The following is a 24,640-nucleotide window of genomic DNA, read 5'->3' on the forward strand; positions in this document are numbered from 1 at the left end:
TCTCCTGCGTTTTTCTTACCCCAACCCACAGTCTGGGTAGAGTTTGCAGTCAGCATTTGAAACAAAGTCTCTCACACCCAGTGACATTTTTGTTCTTTAAATAGTGTTTTCAAGGCATCAGTTCAGTTCAGTTCAGTTCAGTTGCTCAGTCGTGTCCGACTCTTTGCGACCCCATGATTCGCAGCACGCCAGGACTCCCTGTCCATCACCAACTCCCTGAGTTCACTCAGACCCACGTCCATTGAGTCGGTAATGCCATCCAGCCATCTCATTCTCTGTCGTCCTCTTCTCCTCCTGCCCCCAACCTCTCCCAGCATCAGAGTATTTTCCAATGAGTCAACTCTTCGCATGAGGTGGCCAAAGTACTGGAGTTTCAGCTTTAGCATCATTCCTTCCAAAGAAATGCCAGGGCTGATCTCCTTCAGAATGGACTGGTTGGATCTCCTTGCAGTCCAAGGGACTCTCAAGAGTCTTCTCCAACACCACAGTTCAAAAGCATCAATTCTTTGGTGCTCAGCCTTCTTCACAGTCCAACTCTCACATCCATACATGACCACAGGAAAAACCATAGCCTTGACTAGACGGACCTTTGTTGGCAAAGTAATGTCTCTGCTTTTCAATATGCTATCTAGGTTGGTCATAACTTTCCTTCCAAGGAGTAAGCGCCTTTTAATTTTGTGGCTGCAGTAACAAATTACTTTCCCATTATTCAATTACTTTTATTTTCAAAATGGAAATTTTTTATTCTCAATTCATTATTAATTTTATATATGCTTTTATTAAAACATACTCAGTCATGCCCAGCTCTTTGCAACCCCATGGACTGTAGCCCACCAGTCTCCTCCATCCTTGGGATTCTCCAGGCAAGAATACTGGAGTGGGTTGCCATCCCCTTCTCCAGGGGATCTTCCCAATTCAAGGATCAAACCTGGGTTTCCTACGTTGTGGGCAGATTCTTTACCAGTGAGCCACCAGGAAAACCCATTATTAACTCTGTATATGCTTTTATTAAAACACATTCAAAAACTATTAAAATGTTTAAATTAGTAAATGAAATGTCCCTATGAGTCTACCTACCCAGACAATCATAGTAAATTATCTGTTTACCCTCTTAAACCTTTTTCTTAAAAGTATATATGTAAACACACTATATACAATCTGTGCCAACAGTGAGATCATATAGTATTCATCATTCTGTATGTTTTCCCTAACCATGAACATTTTTTATGCTAATATTTGTTGATCTACCTTGTACTCCATTGCTTGAACATAACGATAATTACAGTTGACCTTGGAAAAACATAGGCTTGAATTCCCCAGGTCCACTTAAAAGTCTTTTTAATTTCATGGCTGCAGTCACCATCTGCAGTGATTTTTGGAGCCCAAAAAAGTAAAGTCTGCCACTCTTTCCACTGTTTCCCCATCTATTTCCCATGAAGTGATGGGACCAGATGCCATGATCTTCATTTTATGAATGTTGAGCTTTAAGCCGACTTTTTCACTCTCCACTTTCACTTTCATCAAGAGGCTTTTTAGTTCCTCTTCACTTTCTGCCATAAGGGTGGTGTCATCTGCATATCTGAGGTTATTGATATTTCTTCTGGCAATCTTGATTCCAGCTTGTGCTTCTTCCAGCCCAGCGTTTCTCATGATGTACTCTGCATAAAAGTTAAATAAGCAGGGTGACAATATATAGCCTTGACGAACTCCTTGTCCTATTTGGAACCAGTCTGTTGTCCCATGTCCAGTTCTAACTGTTGCTTCCTGACCAGAATAAGGGTTTCTCAAGAGGCAGGTCAGGTGGTCTGGTATTCCAATCTCTTGAAGAATGTTCCACAGTTTATTGTGATCCACACAGTCAAAGGCTTTGGCATAGTCAATAAAGCAAAAGTAGATGTTTTTCAGGAACTCTCTTGCTTTGGCGATGATCCAGCAGACGTCGGCAATTTAATCTCTGGTTCCTCTGCTTTTTCTAAATCCAGCTTGAACATATGGAAGTTCATGGTTCATGTAGTGTTGAAGCCTGGCTTGGAGAATTTTGAGCATTACTTTATTAACGTGTGAGATGACTGCAATTGTGTGGTAGTTTAAGCATTCTTTGGCATTGCCTTTCTTAGGGACTGGAATGAACACTGACCTTTTCCAGTCCTGTGGCCACTGCTGAGTTTTCCAAATTTGCTGGCATATTGAGTGCAGCACTTTCACAGCATCATCTTTTAAGATTTGAAATAGCTCAATTGGAATTCCATCACCTCCACTAGCTTTGTTCGTAGTTATACTTCCTAAGGCCCGCTTGACTCCACACTCCAGGATGTCTGGCTCTAGGTGAATTATCATACGATTGTGATTATCTGGGTCATGAAGATCTTTTTTGTATAGTTCTTCTGTGTGTTCTTGCCACCTCTTCTTAATATCTTCTGCTTTTGTTAGGTCCAAAAATTACCAAATGCAAAAATGTTAGGTCCAAAAATACCAACTGCAAAAATTATTTGTATTTATATATACAGAACATTTCATTTATGTATTCATTCCTTGGACAGCAAGGAGATCAATCCAGTCAATTTTACTGTGTATTATTTTGAGTTGTTTCACCTAAAGTTAGAAGAGAGAATAGCTAAATACTTGTTCCTTCAAACCTGTCTTGCCCTACATTATCCACAAAGAAAGAAATAAAAAGTCACATAACCACTAAATAATGTAGTATGAATTCAGTTACAAGTGTCATAAAAAGAAGACATTTTCACTCTACTGTTCCTATCTACCTAGGAAAAGTATACTGTTAGTTAAGGCTTGAATTCAAATGTCAACTTCCTGTGAAGACATCCACTGAGCAAATTAGTCACATTTCCTTTCTTATTCCAGAGCGTTTGAAACATATTACAATTACATTTTGTATTTTGTATATTCTTATTTGTCCTCCCTCTCTAGACTATAAACAATTCAATGGTATAGGTATAAGCCATGTATTATGCAGATCCTTGAGTTCACAAGGCTTGCATCACTGCTGAAAAATAAATCTCACATGTAAAACCAAAGTTTAAAGGAGTTTGAGCTCACAATCATTAATTTTTATCATTTATCTCAAACTTTTAATTATGAAGTGATATATATATGTAAATATATCATGATTTTATTAGATAAAGAATTAACTAACTTTATATTCAAAATAGATCTTTAATTAGGAGTAAGAGTGATATGGTAATTGGAAGTATAATCTCACTGAGCCTATGAGGATAAAAAATCATTACTAAAGTTACATTTGGAGAATTTGCATTATGACTACAAATAAGTTATTTAATTGTGCCTAAACTTATCCATGATTGCATGATGTTTTGGTTTTGCTTTTGAAATAGTTCAATTTACTCCATTATGTAGGATGAGGCATCCAAGAATGTGCTAAAAGACCTCATAAATAATGACACTATAGATATAGATATAGACATGTTTTAATTACAATAAATGAAATAATAAGCTAAATTTCTCAGAGTAGTATACAATACTAGTAGGTCAGCCATTAGGCATAAGATGCTAAAATAAAATCACAATTATAAAATAAAATTTTAAATTTTATAAAATAAAATTGTACAAATTGTAAATAATAATGTCAGCAGTATATAAGAATGTGTGTGAAAAATAATATAAATCACTAATGGTATATTCCTTTCTTTGCATCTTTAGGGTTGCTGGAGAAAGATAACCATTGATGACTTTCTGCCTTTTGATGAAGAAAATAATCTATTGCTTCCAGCTACAACCTATGAATTTGAACTTTGGCCAATGCTTTTGTGTAAAGCTATCATTAAGCTGGCAAATGTTGAGTAAGTAGAATAAAGAATTATCACCCACTTGTATAAAAACAAAATGGCAAACAGCAACAACTATGCACCAATATTGCATACCTTTATTTTTCAAAAAATCATTTTTAAAAAGCATTTTCTCCAAACAGAGTAAACTTTCTACTGTAACAATAAACATTCCAAAGCCACTGGTTTGAAGTCTTATGTTAGCCAGCAATGAGACAAAATTCCCCCAATAAAAATGCTCAAAAGTGATTCTGTAGCCAGTGTTTCCTTATGATGAATGGAAAAGTCAGTCATGGAAAGTAAAGTTTCAGTTTAACGAGAGAAAGAAGTTATTTTGCAGGGGAAAATACTGGTTCATCTAATTATTGAATATATGTCCTGCTGTTTAGTTGCTAAGTCGTGTCCAACTCTTTTGCAACCCCATGGACTGTAGCCCACCAGGCTTCTCTGTCCATGGGATTTTTCCAGGCAAAAATACTGGAGCGGGTTGCCGTTTCTTACTCCAAAGTATCCTGGATCCAGTTAAAGTCTTAGGCTCTGTGTATGCAGCCATCATTTGCTAATCTTGAAAATCTGATCTCTTCTGAAGGATGTCCATGTGTTCCTCATGGTTTAGGTAACACTGGTCCTTTTTATACATTCACAATGAAAACAGTCATGTTTCCTTCAATATTCCTGGGAAATCTGCTTGTGTCTTATGTTCCTGCACCAACCTATGCGAGGCATGTCTTAGCTTCCACTTGCAGACTGTGCTTCCTCTATTCTGGTCCTTGTGCCAGTGCTAAGTTGTTTCAGTCGTGTTTGACTCTTTGCAACCCCATGGACTGTAACCCACCAGGCTCCTCTGTCCATGGAATTTTCCAGGCAAGAATACTGGAGTGGGTTGCCATTTCCTTCTCCAAGGGATCTTCCTGAGGCAGGGATTGAACCTGCATGTCTTATATCTCCTGCATTGGCGGGCGTGTTCTTTACCACTAGTGTTTTATTCTGGCCTGAGTGATGCAAAAAAGCTCTGATACCTGAGTTGCCAATGCAAGGCAACTGTGCGTCTCCAATCTGTGGAAGAATTCTCACACACAATGCACCAGCTTGGATTTGCTACCCTTCCCCCTCCTGCAGTTTATCACACCAGGTCCTTTTCAGCAGAACACACCCACTTGCTCTAACTGGCCACTCCAGCCACTGGCTCAAAGCTCAGCCCCCTCCCCTTCTATTATTATACACAGCTATGTCAGTCAGAAGCCTGGTCTGTTTTTTTGTGGTTTTCTTTTGGCTTAGCTTCCTTTTTCTCTCCCAAAGCCACACAAACAAAAACAGCCCCTCCTACTGCCAGCCTCTTCATCTCTCTTTTCTGTTACCAACCCTCAATTTTCTATCTGGAATTTGTGTTACCCAGCTTGCAACCCTTAATTTCAATCATTTTTAAAAGCTCAGCTCACAGCATTTAGATAGTTGAATACTACTAAGTATTTAAAATGGTAACAACTATGTTTGTTTATCTTTGAAAGGAAATAATGTTCCTAATTCTCAGATCTAACTTGAAGTTCTGAGAATGAGAGCAGCCAGGCCAGTGAAGCAGTAAATGCTTGACCCGAATAATCGGAGTGGCATTTTTATCTTTCTTAAAGCTACAGTAGAATTTAAAAAAAACTTGAGAAATGGCATTATGGTTATTTTTGAAAAACAAACGAATCCAACTTGTAAATAAAGGACCAGGCTTAATGCAGGATGCTTCTTAGACCTTGAAGTGGAAATCACTACGTGGTCCAATTTATATTTGTCCAAAAGTTTTTCTCAGATTTTACAGTAGATAGTGAATTTCTTAATGTGAGTTTTAGCTTTCTACACTAAAAATTAATATTTAGTAGTTATTTAAATATCACTGTGACATGTGCAGAGGAAATAACACTACTTTTATGAGCTTCGTACAGTCACCTCCTAAATATGATTATTCAAAGAGGAGGTTAGACTGTGAATATCTACAAAGGCAATGGCACCCAACTCCAGTACTCTTGCCTGGAAAATCCCATGGACAGAGGAGCCTGGAAGGCTGCAGTCCTTGGGGTCGCTGAGGGTCGGACACCTCTGAGAGACTTCCCTTTCACTTTTCACTTTCACGCATTGGAGAAGGAAATGGCAACCCACTCCAGTGTTCTTGCCTGGAGAATCCCAGGGATGGGGGAGCCTGTTGGACTGCCGTCTATGGGGTCGCACAGCGTCGGACACGACTGAAGCGACTTAGCAGCAGCAGATATTTGTTATCTTGGAGATATGTGGACACATCACAGTTTATAATCTGCAAACAAAAAACCAATATAAATTTCTGAATGATGGAGTGTGTGAATAATATTTCTTTCTGAATTAAAAAACATGTATACCAATCAATACCATCAGCCACCACCACTGGCATAAGGTTGAACTGAAGCTCTGATTCCTGAGCAAAATATAGATATAACATTTGTGTGTGTTACTGAAAATAGACTAATCACTTCAGAAAAATATTAAAAGTAAAGGATTAAAATAAGAAGAGTGATAGTTAATCAATCACAGTCTCATTGACTTTATGCCATAGTGGCAGATCCACTCTTTTGTACAAGATAGAATGGATGTTTCTGGCTTCTCTAAAATTATCTAAGGATTTTATCAAAAATGTGTGATGCCCATCTTGCCCTGCCATGTGTGAGACTGGCTTAATATACAGACTCATAGGAATCTTATGATAATTACTGAAACTCGAAAGAGGAAAGACAGTGCCCTATTTTTAAAAGAATATGATAGTATGTTGAATATACAGAAGAGATTATGTATCATCTATATATATGAAGTGAAATGAAGTGAAATCTCAGTCGTGTCCAACTCTATGCAACCGCATGGACTGTAGACTGCCAGTCTCCTCCCGTGGAATTTTCCAGGCCAGAATATTGGAGTGGGTAGCCGTTCCCTACTCCAGGAGATCTTCCCAACCCAGGCATCAAACCCAGGCATCAAACCCAGATCTCTTGCATTGCAGGAGGATTCTTTACCAGCTAAACTTCAAGGGAAGCCCAAGAATACTTGAGTGGGTAGCCTATCCTTTCTCTAGGGGATCTTCCCGCCCAGGAATCAAACCAGGGTCTCCTGCATTGCAGGCGGATTCTTTACCAACTGAGCTATCAGGGATCGATTTAAATGCCTTATCAAAACAAGTCATCTGAGTGCTGGAAAAGTATATTCTTATTCAGTCATTTATAACCAGTGGGACCCCTACATTTATTCTTATTGTGTGTGTGTATGTGTGTGTGTGTGTGTGTGTTCAGTCGTGTCTGACTCTTTGTGACCCCACTTGGACTGGAGCTCACCAGGCTCCTCTGTCCATGGAATTTTCCAGGCAAGAATACTTAAGTGGGTTGCCATTTCCACTCCAGGGGATCTTCCTGACCCAGGGATTGAACCGAAACTCCTACTTCTCCTGCTTTAGCAGGCAGATTCTTTAGCACTAAGCCATCTGGAGAGCCCATTTATTCTTTTACCACTGCTTGTTAGAGATTCCTGTCTTTTATAGACCTCTTCCTGTTTTCAAATGTTATTGACTGTATTATTGTGTTTTTGCTTTTTCAGCATCCATGTGGCAGAGAGGAGAGAACTGGGAGAGTTCACAGTGATTCATGCACTCACGGGTTGGTTACCAGAAGTCATTTCTCTCCAGTATGTTTGACCATTAAATTACTGATATATTTTTTTTGTTTCTTCCCCAGTAAAATTTCTTTAACTAAAATAGTCTTAAAGAAAATTTCAAAAATTGCCACATTTTACAAAATGTTTGGAAAATAGCATGTTATAGTATTATATAAAACTTATTGAGAATTGCATGATTAACTCTTTTTCCTTATATATAGTAAATTTAATCCTTAAATATCTGAATTACAAATATTAAAACAATGTTAATTATTTACTATGGTAAAATATTTACAGGTGACCCCTTTATACTCATACATTTATTCAGTACAGAAAAATTAAAGCAACTTTTAATTAGCTACCCATAGTAGGGAATAAATAACACTAAAATGCCTATTAGACCTTAGGCATTTTAATATGTTATTCCAGTTAAAACTCACAGTCCTGAAAAGATTTTATTTGATCATCCATATGACCTTATCAGCTCAGTGTTGTATATCATTAGAAATGAGGAAACTAAAGCTCATAGTGGTTGAATTCCCTAAAGCTGTGTACATTGTACCTGGAGGTAAAATTTGAATCTAAATATTTCTGGAGCCAAAGCACATAGTGTTTCTCTCATATGATTCTAGATATATAAAAATTGTTTGCCTATGTATAAAGAAAGAGCATTTAATGCAAAGCTTACTTAAAATTTCACAAATATTTTTTGTTTCATACATAAAGATTATAGACATATGTTTTGACAATATTACATTGACACTGAAAATTAATCAGACTAAGGTACATAGAAAATAATTATATCAATAGATCTAAACATACCGTCAATCAGAATGCTGATTTTTACAAGATCAAATCCACAGTACAGTTATCAGTTTGGATCATCTCTGATCTTTGATGTTAGAAAGCTAGCATTTCCAGGGTCCAGGTTAAAGGACATTGAAGACAGGTTCTAGTCACTTGGATTCTATCATTTAAAACATCCTTTCAGCAGGATAAGCTAGCCATTGCTTAGTTCAAATTAAAATATTTGTAGGGAAAAATTAGGAGGATAGACAAACTCCTTGATGCCTTTTCTTGGAAGAGAACTGACCTTGCTTTTTATGGCAAGCTTTTTATATCTTGTCATGGAAAACCATTTTCTGATACCTAAGAGATTATTTATTGGCATAATATGGTCAATATCAGTAAGGAGAAGTAGAGAGAGGGTAGGTTTATAAACATGGACTTTACTAATTTTTTATCTTCAATGTTGATGGGATACTTATAATTTTCCATTAATTTTTCCTGCAATAAAGATACCAGAGACATGAAAACATCAGACATCTATCAGAGGGTGGTAAAGAAACAGGAGATCAAAATAATTCTTGATTAGAAAATTATTAAATTAAAAATTGTGAATAGTCTCTTGCTAGAATCATACAGTGAAATTATGCATGACAATTGAAAACAGTGTTCATATACTTTCATGATTATAAGACCAGTTTAATAATTAAATTAATTTTAAAAGTTGAATTATTTTAGATGCTCAATTTGCATGAATATATGGTTGCTTATAAAATGTCTATGAAAATGATATAAGGGAGGGAAGCTTGAGATTTGGATTCAGAACTGTATATCTAGATTAATGTTTTTATACTTCCTACTTCAAGCTATGTAAATGTTACAAGTAATATAATTTTGGGGGCCCAGAGTTTCCATATGTAAAATAGGGGTAAAAAATTACCTATCCTATATGGCTGTTCTGGGGATTGAAAAGGTGAGAGTATTGGAAAAAGTAGCTGATGTGTGGTAGAGACATAGTTAGTGCTAGTTTCTTTCCCCTAATGCATATCACTAGATTATTTAATATTATATAGAAGTATGTATGATAGCTAATAATCAACCTTTGGAAGCAGAGAAAAGTCTAGACAAGTAAGTGAGACTGACTCAGATGTTCAAGTTTGTCATTTTACTTCTAAATATAATTAAAAAGTAAAAGATATGTACTCTCTTTATGTCATAATGTGTAGGATTTTTTATTCTGAATACTCTGCCACATTATTCATATAATTTAAAATTGCAATTACACTATAAAATTACAAAGTTAATTCATGTGTATATATGTGTATAATTTTAAATGAAAAAATGTCATGGAACTGTAATAATGATTGTTAAGAAATGTTTAATTTGAAATCCCTGTCTGCCAAGGATACAGGAAGAGGTCAGGCATGGCTTCCTGGAGAAAGTTATGATTTGATCAGAGCCTCTACTGTTGGCTGGGTTTGATTTGAGAGGAAGGGAGGAAAAGGGCATGGAAAGCAGGAGAATGATAAGATCAAAGCCATGATCTGTTCAGAAGTTGGATGTTTCTGTTACTACCAAGGATTCCATGTGCCAAGACAGCCCCTGAGGGACTTCACTGGTCATGGTCATGGTTTAACAGAGGTCCAGGAGAATCAGAATATTGAAGTTTCAAATTGTGTTCACTACTGACTTTTTCCATATGAAAATCAATAGGGTGAAAAGTGTTTTGTGATGTTTTCAACAGACAGCCCTTTCCCTTCCCTCTCGCATAGAAGTAGCAAAGGGAGACATTGCTAGATTTGCAATTGTTGACCTTGCCTCATGTTTTCCTACAGTTGACACTGTCTTATCATTTGAAAACAAAAAACAAAAAGTTGTAACTCTCTGTATTATACTAGAAACACAGAGTGGATATTAGAAGTCTAGCAATTTCAAATGAAGAGATGATTTTTTTCTCCACAAATTTGTCTGATCTTGATGTAATTCATTTGAGAATGGAACACTCCACCATCCCATACTTAATTCTAACTGTCCAAGAAGTTGTATAGTCTCATCCTGTGGGATTTGAATATTTCTTTTTCACAGTATAACATTGGTTACATTGTAGGTGGAAAAAACACATGGTTTTGGATTCAGAAAGATCCGTTTTAATCCTGATTTTAGTATTTCCTAGTCTATCATTTGTGACTACATAAAATTTGCAACCTTCTCTTATACCTCAGTTATGATTGCACTACTTAGGTTGCAGAGCCTTTGGGGATTAAATGCATAAAACAAAACAAAAAACCCTACCTGGCCTCCCACATCTTCATTCCACTTCTCAAATGTTCTAAAATCATTATCCCCTAGGGTCTTAACCTGAACTGTTCTTTCTTTATGCCTTAAATGATCTTCCATCAGATATTTACTTGGCTGGATATATCATAACACTTAGATCTCACCAGGCTTAAATATCAACTCCTCAGAAAAACCTTTTCAGCCATCTAGGTTTAAATAATTTCTTTTCCAAATGATTCCATAGCCCATTGTTTATTAATTTTCATTATGAAAGTTATCACTACCTTCCACAGTCTGCCTTCCATCTTCCACTGAGATGGTACGGTGTATGAGAATAGAAACTCTTTTTTTGTCTTTCTCAATGTTGAGACTTCCTGTGCTTAGAAAAAATGACACTGCATGACCCGTACACAGTATGGTCTGAATAAATGTTTGTTGATGAATAATTTTAAAAATACTTTAAAAGGCTAAACTAGAAGTGTGTAAAAGATTCTGTGGTAATCCAGTGCAGGAACATATAGCTTAATTTCCTCAGAAAGTAATGCTTAAACTGATCTCAAAGAATTAGTGGAAACTAGTGAGGCTTACTGGGGCAGGGAAGCCAACTCAGAGAAGAAAGAATAGCATGGAAGTGCAAGACAGCATGGTGTACTCCCAGAAAAGCACATGAATCTGCAGGAGTGAATTATGACTGCTGGATTCTAGAGAAGAGATGAGAAGGCGGTGGAGAGGTGTACAGGAGCAAAACAGACGAAGTTAAGAAATTCACAACAGAATGTTGCTGAGAAATTTTTATACAGGAAGATGATCTCCATCAGGCTTGTGAGTTTGGAGTCTTGCTCAGAGCAGGAGGACAGATATGTGACTGGAGCAGGGAAACTGGTCTGTGCAGTATTGCAGAAGGGCTTCTATGGAAAAAACTGATACAAATGGAGAAAGGGGGACTTCCCTGGTGGTCCTGAGGCTAAAACTCCACGTTCCCAATGCAGGGGGCCCCGGATTGATCTCTGGTCAGGGAACTAGATCCCACCTGCTGCAACTAAGGGTTCATATGACACGACTGAAGATCCCGCATGCCGTAATGAAGATGGAAGGTTCCAAGTGCGGCAACGAAGACCCAGTGCAGCCAAATAAATAAATGTTTAAAAAAGAAAAGATAAAACAAAACATTAAAAAAAAAAGAATGTTGAAAGGGTTGTCTACTGCAGTAGGAGGAAGAAGGATCAATGGGATATATTTTTTTATTTGAGGAGAGTTTCATGCTAAGAGACTTGATCATTCTCACTTTTCTAAGTTGACTGAAAAGTAGAAGATGGTAACAGGATGTTTTTGTTGGTTGATCAATTGATTTGTTTTTGAATAGATGTCTATTAGATGGTTGTACACGTGAGCCTGGTTATCTGCAGAGAGGTTTGAGCTGGAGCTTATGGGTTGAGGTTACATACACATACAGGTGAACCCAAAATGTGATTGTGCTTATTCATTCACTAAGGAAAGGATATAGGATAGCAAGAGCATACTGAGGAGAACTATGGAGTTCAGGTCAGTTCAGTCGCTCAGTCGTGTCCGACTCTTTGCGACCCCATGGACTGCAGCATGCCAAGCTTCCCTGTCCATCACTGACTCCAGGAGCTTGCTCAAACTCATGTCCATCGAGTCGGTGATGCCATTCAACCATCTCGTCCTCTGTCATTCCCTTCTCCTCCTGCCTTCAATCTTTCCCAGTATTAGGGTCTTTTCTAATGAGTCAGTTCTTCCCATCAGGTGGCCAAAATATTGGAGTTTCAGCATCAGTCCTTTCAATGAATATTCAGGGTTATTTTCCTTTAGGATTGATTGGTTTGATCTCCTTGCAATCTTCTCCAACACCACAGTTCCAAAGGATCGATTCTTCAGTGCTCAGCTTTCTTAATGGTGCAACTTTCACATCTATACAGGACTACTAGAAAAACCATAGATTTGACTAGACAGACATTTGTTGACAAAGTGATGTCTCTGCTTTTGAATATGCTGTCTAGGTTTGTCATAGCTTTTCTTCCAAGGAGCAAGTGTCTGTTAATTTCTGCAGTCACAGTCTGCAGTGATTTTGGTGCCCAAGAAAGAAAATCTGTCTCTGCTTTTTAATATGCTATCTAAGTTTGTCATAGCTTTTTTTGCAATCAAAGATGCAAAGCATCTTTTAATTTCATGGCTGCAGTCACCATCTGCAATAATTCTTGCCTGGAGAATCCTCATGGACAGAGGAGTCTGGTGGGTGGAGGTCCATGTGGTCAGAGTCAGACACAGCTGAAGCAACTTAGCATGAATGCATACAACATAGTAATTCAATGTTTTTTATATATTAAGAAATGGTCAGCACAGATCTAGTTAACAGGTATCACCACACATGGTTATAATTTTTTTTTCTTGTGAAAACTTTTAAGATCTACTTATACACTACTGTATTATTAACCACAGTTACCCTGCTGTGCATTACAGTGTTCTGATGGATTTATCGTATAACTGGAAATTTGTATTTTTGGAATACCTTCACTGTTTTGCCCAAATCCCACTCTTTGCCTCTGGCAACCACAAATCTATTCTCTATATCATGAGTGTGTTTGTTTTCAGATTCCATATATAAGTGAAACAAATCATACAGTATTTGTCTTTCTTTGATGTATATCACTTAGCATAATGTCCTCAAGAGGCTTCTTTCATAGCTCAGTCAGTAAAGAAGCCATCTGCGATGCAGGAGGCCCAGGTTCTATTCCTGGTTCAGGAAGATCCCCTAGAAAAGGAAATGACAACCGACTCCATTATTCTTGTCTGGGAAACCCCATGGACAGAGGAGCCTGGCAGGCTACAGTCCATGGGGTTGCAAGAGTCAGACACGACTGAGCAACTAAACCACCACTACTAATGTCCTCAAAGTCCATCCACATTGTTTCAAATGGCGAGATTTCTTTCCTTTTTTATGGATAAACAATGTTACATTGTGTATATGAATACTACACTTCATTCATCCATTCATAGACATCTTGGCTACTGTAAATAACATTGCAGGGAACATAAGATTGTTCTTTTTGACAAACTTCTGTCTTTTTGAGTTCGTGCTTTCATTTCCTATGGATAAATATCCAGAAGTGGAATTGTGGGACTATGTGATAGTTCTATTTTTAATTTTTTGAGGAAATTCCATACTGTTTTCCATACTGGCTATATCAACTTATGTTCCTACCAACAGTGTACAAAGGTTCCTCTTGCTCCATATCCTTGCCAACGCTTGTCATTTCTAGTCTTTTTGATGATAACTAGTATGCATAGAGAAGGAAATGGCAACCCACTCCAGTATTCTTGCCTGGAGAATCCCAGGGACGGAGGAGCCTGATGAGTGCTGTCTGTGGGGTCTCTCAGAGTTGGACACAACTGACGCGACTTAGCAGCAGCAGCAGCAGCAGCAGTATGCATGTTAGGTTGTAACTTGTGGGTTTGACTTACATTTTACCTGATGATTAGTGATGTTTAGCACGTTTTGTTGTACCTGTTGACCATTGGTTTATCTTCCTTGGAAATATGTCTGTTCAGATCCTCTGCCCATTTTTTTTTTTTTTTTAGGGGAAATGTAAATATTTATTTTTTTTTAACTTTACAATATTGTATTGGTTTTTCCATATATCAAAATGAATCTGCCACAGGTATACATGTGTTCCCCATCCTGGACCCTCCTCCCTCCTCCCTCCCCATACCATCCCTCTGGGTCATCCCAGTGCACCAGCCCCAAGCATCCAGTATTGTTCATTGAACCTGGACTGGCGACTTGTTTCATATATGATATTATACATGTTTCAATGCCATTCTCCCAAATCTCCCCACCCTCTCTCTCTCCCATAGAGTCCAAAAGACTGTTCTATACATCAGTGTCTCTTTTGCTGTCTCGTATACAGGGTTATTATTACCATCTTTCTAAATTCCATATATATGCGTTAGTATACTGTATTGGTGTTTTCCTTTCTGGCTTACTTCACTCTGTATAATAGGCTCCAGTTTCATCCACCTCATTAGAACGGATTCAAATGTATTCTTTTTAATGGCTGAGTAATACTCCATTGTGTATATGTACCACAGCTTTCTTATCCATTCATCTGCTGATGGACATCTAGGTTGCTTCCACGTCCTGGCTATTATAAACAGTGCTGCGATGAACACTGGAGTACATGTGTCTCTTTCCCTTCTGGTTTCCTCAGTGTGTATGCCCAGCAGTGGGATTGCTGGGTCATAAGGCAGTTCTATCCCCAGTTTTTAAAGACTCTCCACACTGTTCTCCATAGTGGCTGTACTAGTTTGCATTCCCACCAACAGTGTAAGAGGGTTCCCTTTTCTCCACACCCTCTCCAGCATTTATTGCTTGTAGACTTGGATCACAGCCATTTTGACTGGCGTGAAATGGTACCTCATTGTGGTTTTGATTTGCATTTTTTGATAATGAGTGATGTTGAGCATCTTTTCATGTGTTTGTTAGCCATCTGTATGTCTTCTTTGGAGAAATGTCTATTTAGTTCTTTGGCCCATTTTTTTGATTGAGTCATTTATTTTTCTGGAATTGAGCTGTAGGAGTTGCTTGTATATTTTTGAGATTAGTTGTTTGTCAGTTGCTTCATTTGCTATTATTTTCTCCCATTCTGAAGGCTGTCTTTTCACCTTGCTTATAATTTCCTTTGTTGTGCAGAAGCTTTTAAGTTTAATTAGGACCCATTTGTTTATTTTTGCTTTTATTTCCAATATTCTGGGAGGTGGGTCATAGAGGATCCTGCTGTGATGTATGTCGGAGAGTGTTTTGCCTGTGTTCTCCTCTAGGAGTTTTATAGTTTCTGGTCTTACATTTAGATCTTTAATCCATTTTGAGTTTATTTTTGTGTATGGTGTTATAAAGTGCTCTAGTTTCATTCTTTTACAAGTGGTTGACCAGATTTCCCAGCACCACTTGTTAAAGAGATTGTCTTTAATCCATTGTATATTCTTACCTCCTTTGTCAAAGATAAGGTGTCCATAGGTGCGTGGATTTATCTCTGGGCTTTCTATTTTGTTCCATTGATCTATATTTCTGTCTTTGTTCCAGTACCATACTGTCTTGATGACTGTGGCTTTGTAGTAGAGCCTGAGGTCAAGCAGGTTGATTCCTCCAGTTCCATTCTTCTTTCTCAAGATTGCTTTGGCTATTCGAGGTTTTTTGTATTTCCATACAAATTGTGAAATTATTTGTTCTAGCTCTGTGAAGAATACTGTTGGTAGTTTGATAGGGATTGCATTGAATCTATAAATTGCTTTGGGTAGTATACTCATTTTCACTATATTGATTCTTCCAATCCATGAACATGGTATATTTCTCCATTTATTAGTGTCCTCTTTGATTTCTTTCACCAGTGTTTTATAGTTTTCTATATATAGGTCTTTTGTTTCTTTAGGTAGATATATTCATAAGTATTTTATTCTTTTCATTGCAATGGTGAATGGAATTATTTCCTTAATTTCTCTTTCTGTTTTCTCATTATTAGTGTATAGGAATGCAAGGGATTTCTCTGTGTTGATTTTATATCCTGCAACTTTACTATATTCATTGATTAGTTCTAGTAATTTTCTGGTGGAGTCTTTAGGGTTTTCTATGTAGAGGATCATGTCATCTGCAAATAGTGAGAGTTTTACTTCTTCTTTTCCAATTTGAATTCCTTTTATTTCTTTTTCTGCTCTGATTGCTGTGGCCAAAACTTCCAAAACTATGTTGAATAGTAATGGTGAAAGTGGATACCCTTGTCTTGTTCCTGACTTTAGAGGAAATGCTTTCAATTTTTCACCATTGAGGATAATGTTTGCTGTGGGTTTGTCATATATGGCTTTTATTATGTTAAGGTATGTTCCTTCTATTCCTGCTTTCTGGAGAGTTTTTATCATAAATGGATGTTGAACTTTGTCAAAGGCTTTCTCTGCATCTACTGAGATAATCATATGGTTTTTATTTTTCAATTTGTTAATGTGGTGTATTACATTGATTGATTTGCGGATATTGAAGAATCCTTGCATCCCTGGGATAAAGCCCACTTGGTCATGGTGTATGATCTTTTTAATGTGTTGTTGGATTCTGATTGCTAGAATTTTGTTAAGGATTTTTGCATCTATGTTCATCAGTAATATTGGCCTGTAGTTTTCTTTTTTTTTTGTGGCATCTTTGTCAGGTTTTGGTATTAGGGTGATGGTGGCCTCCTAGAATGAGTTTGGAAGTTTACCTTCCTCTGCAATTTCCTGGAAGAGTTTGAGTAGGATAGGTGTTAGCTCTTCTCTAAATTTTTGGTAGAATTCAGCTATGAAGCCATCTGGACCTGGGCTTTTGTTTGATGGAAGATTTCTGATTACAGTTTCAATTTCCGTGCTTGTGATGGGTCTGTTAAGATTTTCTATTTCTTCCTGATCCAGTTTTGGAAAGTTGTACTTTTCTAAGAATTTGTCCATTTCTTCCACATTGTCCACTTTATTGGTATGTAATTGCTGATAGTAGTCTCTTATGATCCTTTGTATTTCTGTGTTGTCTGTTGTGATCTCTCCATTTTCATTTCTAATTTTATTGATTTGATTTTTCTCCCTTTGTTTCATGATGAGTCTGGCTAATGGTTTGTCAATTTTATTTATCCTTTCAAAGAACCAGCTTTTGGCTTTGTTGATTTTTGCTATGGTCTCTTTTGTTTCTTTTGCATTTATTTCTACCCTAATTTTTAAGATTTCTTTCCTTCTACTAACCCTGGGGTTCTTCATTTCTTCCTTTTCTAGTTGCTTTAGGAGTAGAGTTAGGTTATTTATTTGACTTTTTTCTTGTTTCTTGAGGTATGCCTGTATTGCTATGAACTTTCCCCTTAGGACTGCTTTTACAGTGTCCCATAAGTTTTGGGTTGTTGTGTTTTCATTTTCATTCATTTCTATGCAAATTTTGATTTCTTTTTTGATTTCTTCTGTGATTTGTTGGTTATTCAGCTGTGTGTTGTTCAGCCTCCATATGTTGGAATTTTTAATAGTTTTTCTCCTGTAATCGAGATCTAATCTTACTGCATTGTGGTCAGAAAAGATGCTTGGAATGATTTCTATTTTTTTGAATTTACCAAGGCTAGCTTTATGGCTCAGGATGTGATCTATCCTGGAGAAGGTTCTGTGTGCACTTGAGAAAAAGGTGAAATTCATTGTTTTGGGATGAAATGTCCTATAGATATCAATTAGGTCTAACTGGTCTATTGTATCATTTAAAGTTTGTGTTTCCTTGTTAATTTTCTGTTTAGTTGATCTATCCATAGGCGTGAGTGGGGTATTAAAGTCTCCCATTATTATTGTGTTATTGCTAATTTCTCCTTTCATACTTGTTAGCATTTGTTTTACATATTGCAGTGCTCCTATGTTGGGTACATATATATTTATAATTGTTATATCTTCTTCTTGGATTGATCCTTTGATCATTATGTAGTGACCTTCTTTGTCTCTTTTCACAGCCTTTGTTTTAAAGTCTATTTTATCTGATATGAGTATTGCTACTCCTGCTTTCTTTTGGTCCCTATTTGCATGGAAAATCTTTTTCCAGCCCTTCGCTTTCAGTCTGTACGTGTCCCCTGTTTTGAGGTGGGTCTCTTGTAGACAACATATGTAGGGGTCTTGCTTTTGTATCCATTCAGCCAGTCTTTGTCTCTTGGTTGGGGCATTCAACCCATCTACTTTTAAGGTAATTATTGATAAGTATGATCCTGTTGCCATTTACTTTATTGTTTTGGGTTCGAATTTATACACCCTTTTTGTGTTTCCTGTCTAGAGAATATCCTTTAGTATTTGTTGGAGAGCTGGTTTGGTGGTGCTGAATTCTCTCAGCTTTTGCTTGTCTGTAAAGCTTTTGATTTCTCCTTCATATTTGAATGAAATCCTTGCTGGGTGCAATAATCTGGGCTGTAGGTTATTTTCTTTCATCACTTTAAGTATGTCTTGCCATTCCCTCCTGGCCTGAAGAGTTTCTATTGAAAGATCAGCTGTTATCCTTATGGGCATTCCCTTGTGTGTTATTTGTTGTTTTTCCCTTGCTGCTTTTAATATTTGTTCTTTGTGTTTGATCTTTGTTAATTTGATTAATATGTGTCTTGGGGTGTTTCGCCTTGGGTTTATCCTGTTTGGGACTCTCTGGTTTTCTTGGACTTGAGTGATTATTTACTTCCCCATTTTAGGGAAGTTTTCAACTATTATCTCCTCAAGTATTTTCTCGTGGTCTTTCTTTTTGTCTTATTCTTCTGGGACTCCTATGATTCGAATGTTGTATCGTTTAATATTGTCCTGGAGGTCTCTGAGATTGTCCTCATTTCTTTTAATTCGTTTTTCTTTTATCCTCTCTGCTTCATTTATTTCTACCATTCTATCTTCTAATTCACTAATCCTATTTCTGCCTCTGTTATTCTACTATTTGTTGCCTCCAGAGTGTTTTTGATCTCATTTATTGCATTATTCATTATATATTGACTCTTTTTTATTTCTTCTAGGTCCTTGTTAAACATTTCTTGCATCTTCTCAATCCTTGTCTCCAGGCTATTTATCTGTGATTCCATTTTGATTTCAAGATTTTGGATCAATTTCACTATCATTATTCGGAATTCTTTATCAGGTAGATTCCCTATCTCTTCCTCTTTTGTTTGGTTTGGTGGGCATTTATCCTGTTCCTTTACCTGCTGGGTATTCCTCTGTCTCTTCATCTTGTTTAAATTGCTGAGTTTGGGGTGTCCTTTCTGTATTCTGGCAGTTTGTGGAGTTCTCTTTATTGTGGCGTTTCCTCGCTGTGTGTGGGTTTGTACAGGTGGCTTGTCAAGGTTTCTTGGTTAGGGAAGCTTGTGTCGGTTTTCTGGTGGGTGGAGCTGGATTTCTTCTCTCTGGAGTGCAATGAAACGTCCAGTAATGAGTTATGAGATGTCTATGGTTTTGGAGTAACTTTGGGCAGCCTATATATTGGAGCTCAGGGCTGTGTTCCTGTGTTGCTGGAGAATTTGCTTGGTATGTCTTGCCCTGGAACTTGTTGGCCCTTGTGTGGTGCTTGGTTTCAGTGTAGGTATGGAGGCGTTTGATGAGCTCCTGTCAATTAATGTTCCCTGGAGTCAGGAGTTCCCTGGAGTCAGGGTTTGGACTTAAGCCTCCTGCTTCCAGTTATCAGTCTTATTTTTACAGTAGTCTCAAAACTTCTCCTTCTATACAACACCATTGATAAAACATCTAGGTTAAAGATGAAAAGTTTCTTCACTGTGAGGGTCACCCAGAGAGGTTCACAGCGTTACATGGAGAAGAGAGGAGGGAGGAGGGAGTCAGAGGTGACCCGAATGATGAGGTGGAATCAGTAGAGGAGAGACCCGAATGATGAGGTGGAGAAGAGAAGAGGGAAGGGGAAGTCAGAGGTGACCCGAATGATGAGGTGGAATCAATAGAGGAGAGAGCGGGCTAGCCAGTAATCACTTCCTTATGTGCACTCTACAACTGGACCGCTCAGAGATGTTCACGGAGTTATACAGAGAAGAGAAGAGGGAGGAAGGAGACAGAGGTGGCCAGGAGGATAAAAGGGGGGAATGAAAAGGAGAGAGACAGATCCAGCCAGTAATCAGTTCCCTAAGTGTTCTCCACTGTCTGGAACACACAGAAATTCACAGAGTTGGGTAGACTAGAGAGGGGTTAGGGAGGAGACACAGGCGACCTGGTGGAGAAAAAGGAGAGTCCAAAGGGTGAGAGAGCAGTCAAGCCAGTAATTTCACTCCCTAGTAAAAAATGGGTACTGAAGATTGGGTTCTTAAAGGTACAAAATTGGTAACAAATACCTAAAAGCAAAAATTAAAAATCTAGAGTAGAGTTTGGAATTTCAAAAATACAGTGTTAAAGAAAAGAACAAGGAAAAGAAAGAGAAAACAAACAAACAAACAAAAACAAACAAAGTCACAAAAATTATAAAGAAAATATAGGTACAAAATTGATAACAAATACCAAAAAGCAAAAGTTAAAAATCTAGAGTAGAGTTTTGAATTTCAAAAATACAATATTAAAGTAAAGAAGAAGAAAAAGAAAGAGAAAACAAAGTCACAAAAATTATAAAGAAAATATAGGTACAAAATTGATAACAAATACAAAAAAGCATAAATTAAAAATCTAGAGTAGAGTTTGGAATTTCAGAAATACAGTGTTAAAGAAAAGAAGAAGAGAAGGAAAGAGAGAAAAAAAAGTCACAAAAATTATTTTAAAAAAAGGTACAAATTTGATAACAAATACCAAAAAGCTAAAATTAAAAATCTAGAGTCGAGTTTGGAATTTCAAAAATACAATGTTAAAGAAAAAAAGAAAAAAGAAAGAAAGAAAAAAGGAAAAAAAAAACAAGGTCACAAAAATTATAAAAAAAATATATATATGAAGTTTGCTTTTCAAAAAAATAGGGTCTTTTTTTTTTTTTGCAAAGTAATAGTAGGTTATAAAAGTGAAAAATTAAAGGAGTAATAGAGGACTTAAAAATTTTTTAAAAATTAAAAAAAAAAAAACGAAAGAAAGAATGATCCTAAAAATAGTAAAAATGTATCTAGGACTTTCTCTCCTGTTGCTGTGGGTATTGTGGGGTCAGTTCATTTTCGGCTAGTTCCTTGGTCCGGCTTATATTTCTCAAGATCTATAGGCCCCTTCCTATGTAGTCGGTACTAACGACAGGGTTTTAATCTATTGCTTGTTGCTTCCAAGGTGGTTCCCTCCGTTATAGCTTCTTTTGTTTGCTGGTCTCTTCAGTGTCTGATTTCCGCCCTGATACCAAGGGGGTGGTGGTGCACACTTTTTTTTTTTTTTTTTAGGCTCACTTGTTCAGTCACGCTGTGGGAAGGGAGGGACGCTGCAAACAAATAACACTGGCGTGCGCTCACAGTGCCTCAGCCACACTGGGCCTGCCCCCGCTCACAGCGCATGTACCCTCCCTGCCCACACTGCTCAGGCTCTAGGTTGCTCCACCGGGAACCATCCGAGGCTGGCCCTGGGCTGCTTGCACCTCCCAGGTCTAAGCTGCTCAGGTTCTGGCACTCAGGTAGTCCTCAGAGGCACAGACTCGGTTGGGCCTGCATTTTGTGCCCTTCCCAGGTCCAAGCAGCTCAGGTGATGAGGTGTTTGGCAAGCGCAGTTGCTGTGACTTATCGCCTCCCCGCTGCTCGGTTTTCTGGGTGTACAATCAGCACACCTTCTCAGGCGGGTGTTGATGGTCCAGAACCCCGAGAAGTCTTAGTTAGCAAAGAAGCCTGCTTACAGTTTTGTAGATAATGTCTCTCTGGGGCTGTGATTGCCCCCTTCTGGCTCTGGCTGCCTGTCATGGGAGGGGGACAGTCTGCAGCCGGCTATCTCAGTTCAGTCCTTTGTCCCGTGCGCGGGCCTGGTGGTGTCTTAGGTTAGGGCTGGCTTTTCGCGTGGTAGATATCCCACAGTCTGGTTTGCTAGCCCAAATTATTTCGCTCAGATAGCACTCGGGGCATTCAGGCCATATCTTTAAGTGATACAGCCCATGCCTCCCTGCCCAGCCCCCACTAGCTAGTGGCGGGTGCCGGCATCTGCGCTGCTTCTCCGCTGGGGGAGTTACCGTTGGGCTTGTAATCTGTGGGTTTTAATTGTTTATTTATTTTTCCTCCCTGTTATGTTGCCCTCTGTGCTTCCAACGCTCGGCATAGACTCGGCAGTGAGAGTGTTTCCTGGTGTTTGGAAACTTCTCTCTTTTTAAGACTCCCTTCCTGGGACAGAGCTCCATCCCTCCCTCTTTTGTCTCTTTTTTTGTCTTTTATATTTTTTCCTACCTCCTTTCGAAAACAATGGGTTGCTTTTCTGGGTGCCTGATGTCCTCTGCCGGCATTCAGAAGTTGTTTTGTGGAATTTACTTGGCGTTTAAATGTTCTTTTGATGAATTTGTGGGGGATAAAGTGGTCTCCCCATTCTATTCCTCTGCCATCTTAGCTCCTCCCCCTCTGCCCATTTATTAATTGGATTATCTTTTTATTGATTAATTCAAATTTTAATTTGAATTAGTTAAAATTAAAACCTGGTCTGTTCAGATTTTCTGTTTCTTTGTATTTTAAGTGGTATGTTTCTAGGAATTTACCCATTTCTTTTAGGTTGTCCAATCTGTGGTATATTTGTTTCTCATAGTCTTTAATGGTTCTTTGTATTTTGTGTATTAAGTACAATATGTCTGTTTCATTTCTAATCGTATTTGTTTTTTGTTAGTGAGTCCAGTTAAGGGCTTTTCAGTTTTGTCTGTCCTTTCAAAAAACCAGCTCTTAGTTTCTTTGATTTTTTCTATTGTCTTTTTAGTCTCTCAATCATTTATTTCCACTCTGATATTTGTTATTCGGGAAGATCCCCTGGAAGAGGGCATGGCAATCCACTCCAATACTCTTGCCTGGAGGATCCCATGGATAGAGGAGCTTGGTGGGCTACAGTCTATATAGGGTCTCAAAGAGTCAGACGTGACTGAAGTGACTTACCACCACCACATTTGTTATTACCTTCCTTCTACTAACTTTAGGCTTCATTTGTTCTTCTTTTCTAGATCTTTAAGGTGTGAAGTTATGTAGTTTTTTTAAGATCTGATTTCTTGAGGTACCTCTTAGAATTACTTTTATTATCTTATTATATTTGTTTTGCTATTGTTGTATCTGTTGTATTTTTGTTATGTTGTCACTTCCATTTTATTTCTCTCAAAGCATTTTGTTGATTTCTTCTTTGACCCGTTGGTTGGTCAGTAGCATGTTGTTTAATCTCCACATAGCTGTGAATTTCCAAGTTTTCTTCTTGTAATCAATTTCTAGTTTCATACTAGAAAAGATGTGGTTGGAAAAGGTGGGTGCTATTATTTCAATCTTCTTGAATTCATTAAAATATTTTTTGTGACTTAACATGATCTATTCTGGAGAATACTCCATGTAGAAACATGTGTATTCTGCTGCTTTCATATGGAATGTTCTGTATGTGTCTAAGTCCATTTTATTTAATGTGTTTCTCAAGACCAATGAGCTTCCCTGGTAGCTCAGCTGGTAAAGAATCTGCCTGCATTCAGGAGAACCCAGTTTTATGCCTGGGCTGGGAAGATCCACGGGAGAAGGGATAGGCTACCCACTCCAGTATTCTTGCCTGGAGAATTCCATGGACATAGGAGACTGGCAGGCTAGAGTTGATGGGGTCACAAAGAGTCAGACATGACTGAGTGACTAAAACTTTCACTTTCTGAGTTTGCTATAACCTTGTGGGCCTCATGGATGCAAACCCTGCTGGCTTTCAAAACTGTTTGGGGAACTTCTCTCTGATCTGCAGGTCTTAAAAGTTGGAACGCCAGATGATGCAGGGTGCTAACCCTTGCCTCCTCAGGGAAAATCTTCAGAATGTGAGTTCTGTCCAAATTGTGGGTCACTGAACTGGCTGGGTTTTATGGCAAGACTGTATCTCAGCCTCTCCTATCCATTCTCATTTCCCAGATATGTAGGAATTCTTCAGCTGGTTTTCACCCCCACCCCCTCCGCAAGAAAACTGTTCTGTATGTAGCTGTAAATTTGCTGTGTCCCCAGGAAGGAGTGAGTTTAGAATCCTCCTATATTACCATCTTAACTGGAGCTCTGTGTTTGGTTTCTTTGCGTTAGCAAAGCCCAGCACAGAGTAGGCACTTAATCAATGCTTGTTGAATGAGTGAATACATAAAGGTGTTTTTAATTAAAATATGAAGCAACTATTGATTGGTCTTGTGAAATCGCAAGTTCATGTTTTTTCTGTCAGTAATTTCTTGATCTGGAGTAAAAAGTTTAATTTGGAAATTAATTTTGTTTTTCACCTAAGCCCAGGATATACGGACAAAGTTTGGGAGCTTTTGAAAGAAATATTGCCCGAGTTTAAGCTGTCAGCTGAGTCCAGCTCTGAAAGCAAAATAACTGACATAGATGCCAAATTAAAAGAACAAGGAAAAGAAGTGAAGGATGGGAAAGAAGTGAAAGATGGCAAGGAATTCAAACTTGAAAATTCAATAACGACACTAAAACTGCCTGAGAAAAGTGAAAGGGCTTTAAAGGGTAAGACAATTTATATCACAATGTTAT

At 37.9% G+C, this 24,640-nt stretch overlaps 1 protein-coding gene across 4 annotated transcripts in view; it reads left to right on the forward strand.

Annotated features, from left to right (window-relative positions):
* Window positions 1–24,640, forward strand: part of ADGB (androglobin) — a 198,147-nt gene that overhangs the window by 52,760 nt on the left and 120,747 nt on the right. For all 4 annotated transcript variants that reach the window (XR_003036243.2, XM_024996676.2, XM_059889738.1 and 1 more), the window contains 3 exon segments: window positions 3,679–3,818; window positions 7,401–7,487; window positions 24,384–24,613. Coding sequence is in view for 3 of the 4 variants with exons in the window: in XM_024996676.2 (XP_024852444.1) it covers window positions 3,679–3,818; window positions 7,401–7,487; window positions 24,384–24,613 (457 nt within the window). In the remaining variant the exon portion in view is untranslated.

The sequence above is a fragment of the Bos taurus genome, chromosome 9 (assembly GCF_002263795.3).
Source record: "Bos taurus isolate L1 Dominette 01449 registration number 42190680 breed Hereford chromosome 9, ARS-UCD2.0, whole genome shotgun sequence".
Classification (NCBI taxonomy): domain Eukaryota; kingdom Metazoa; phylum Chordata; class Mammalia; order Artiodactyla; family Bovidae; genus Bos; species Bos taurus.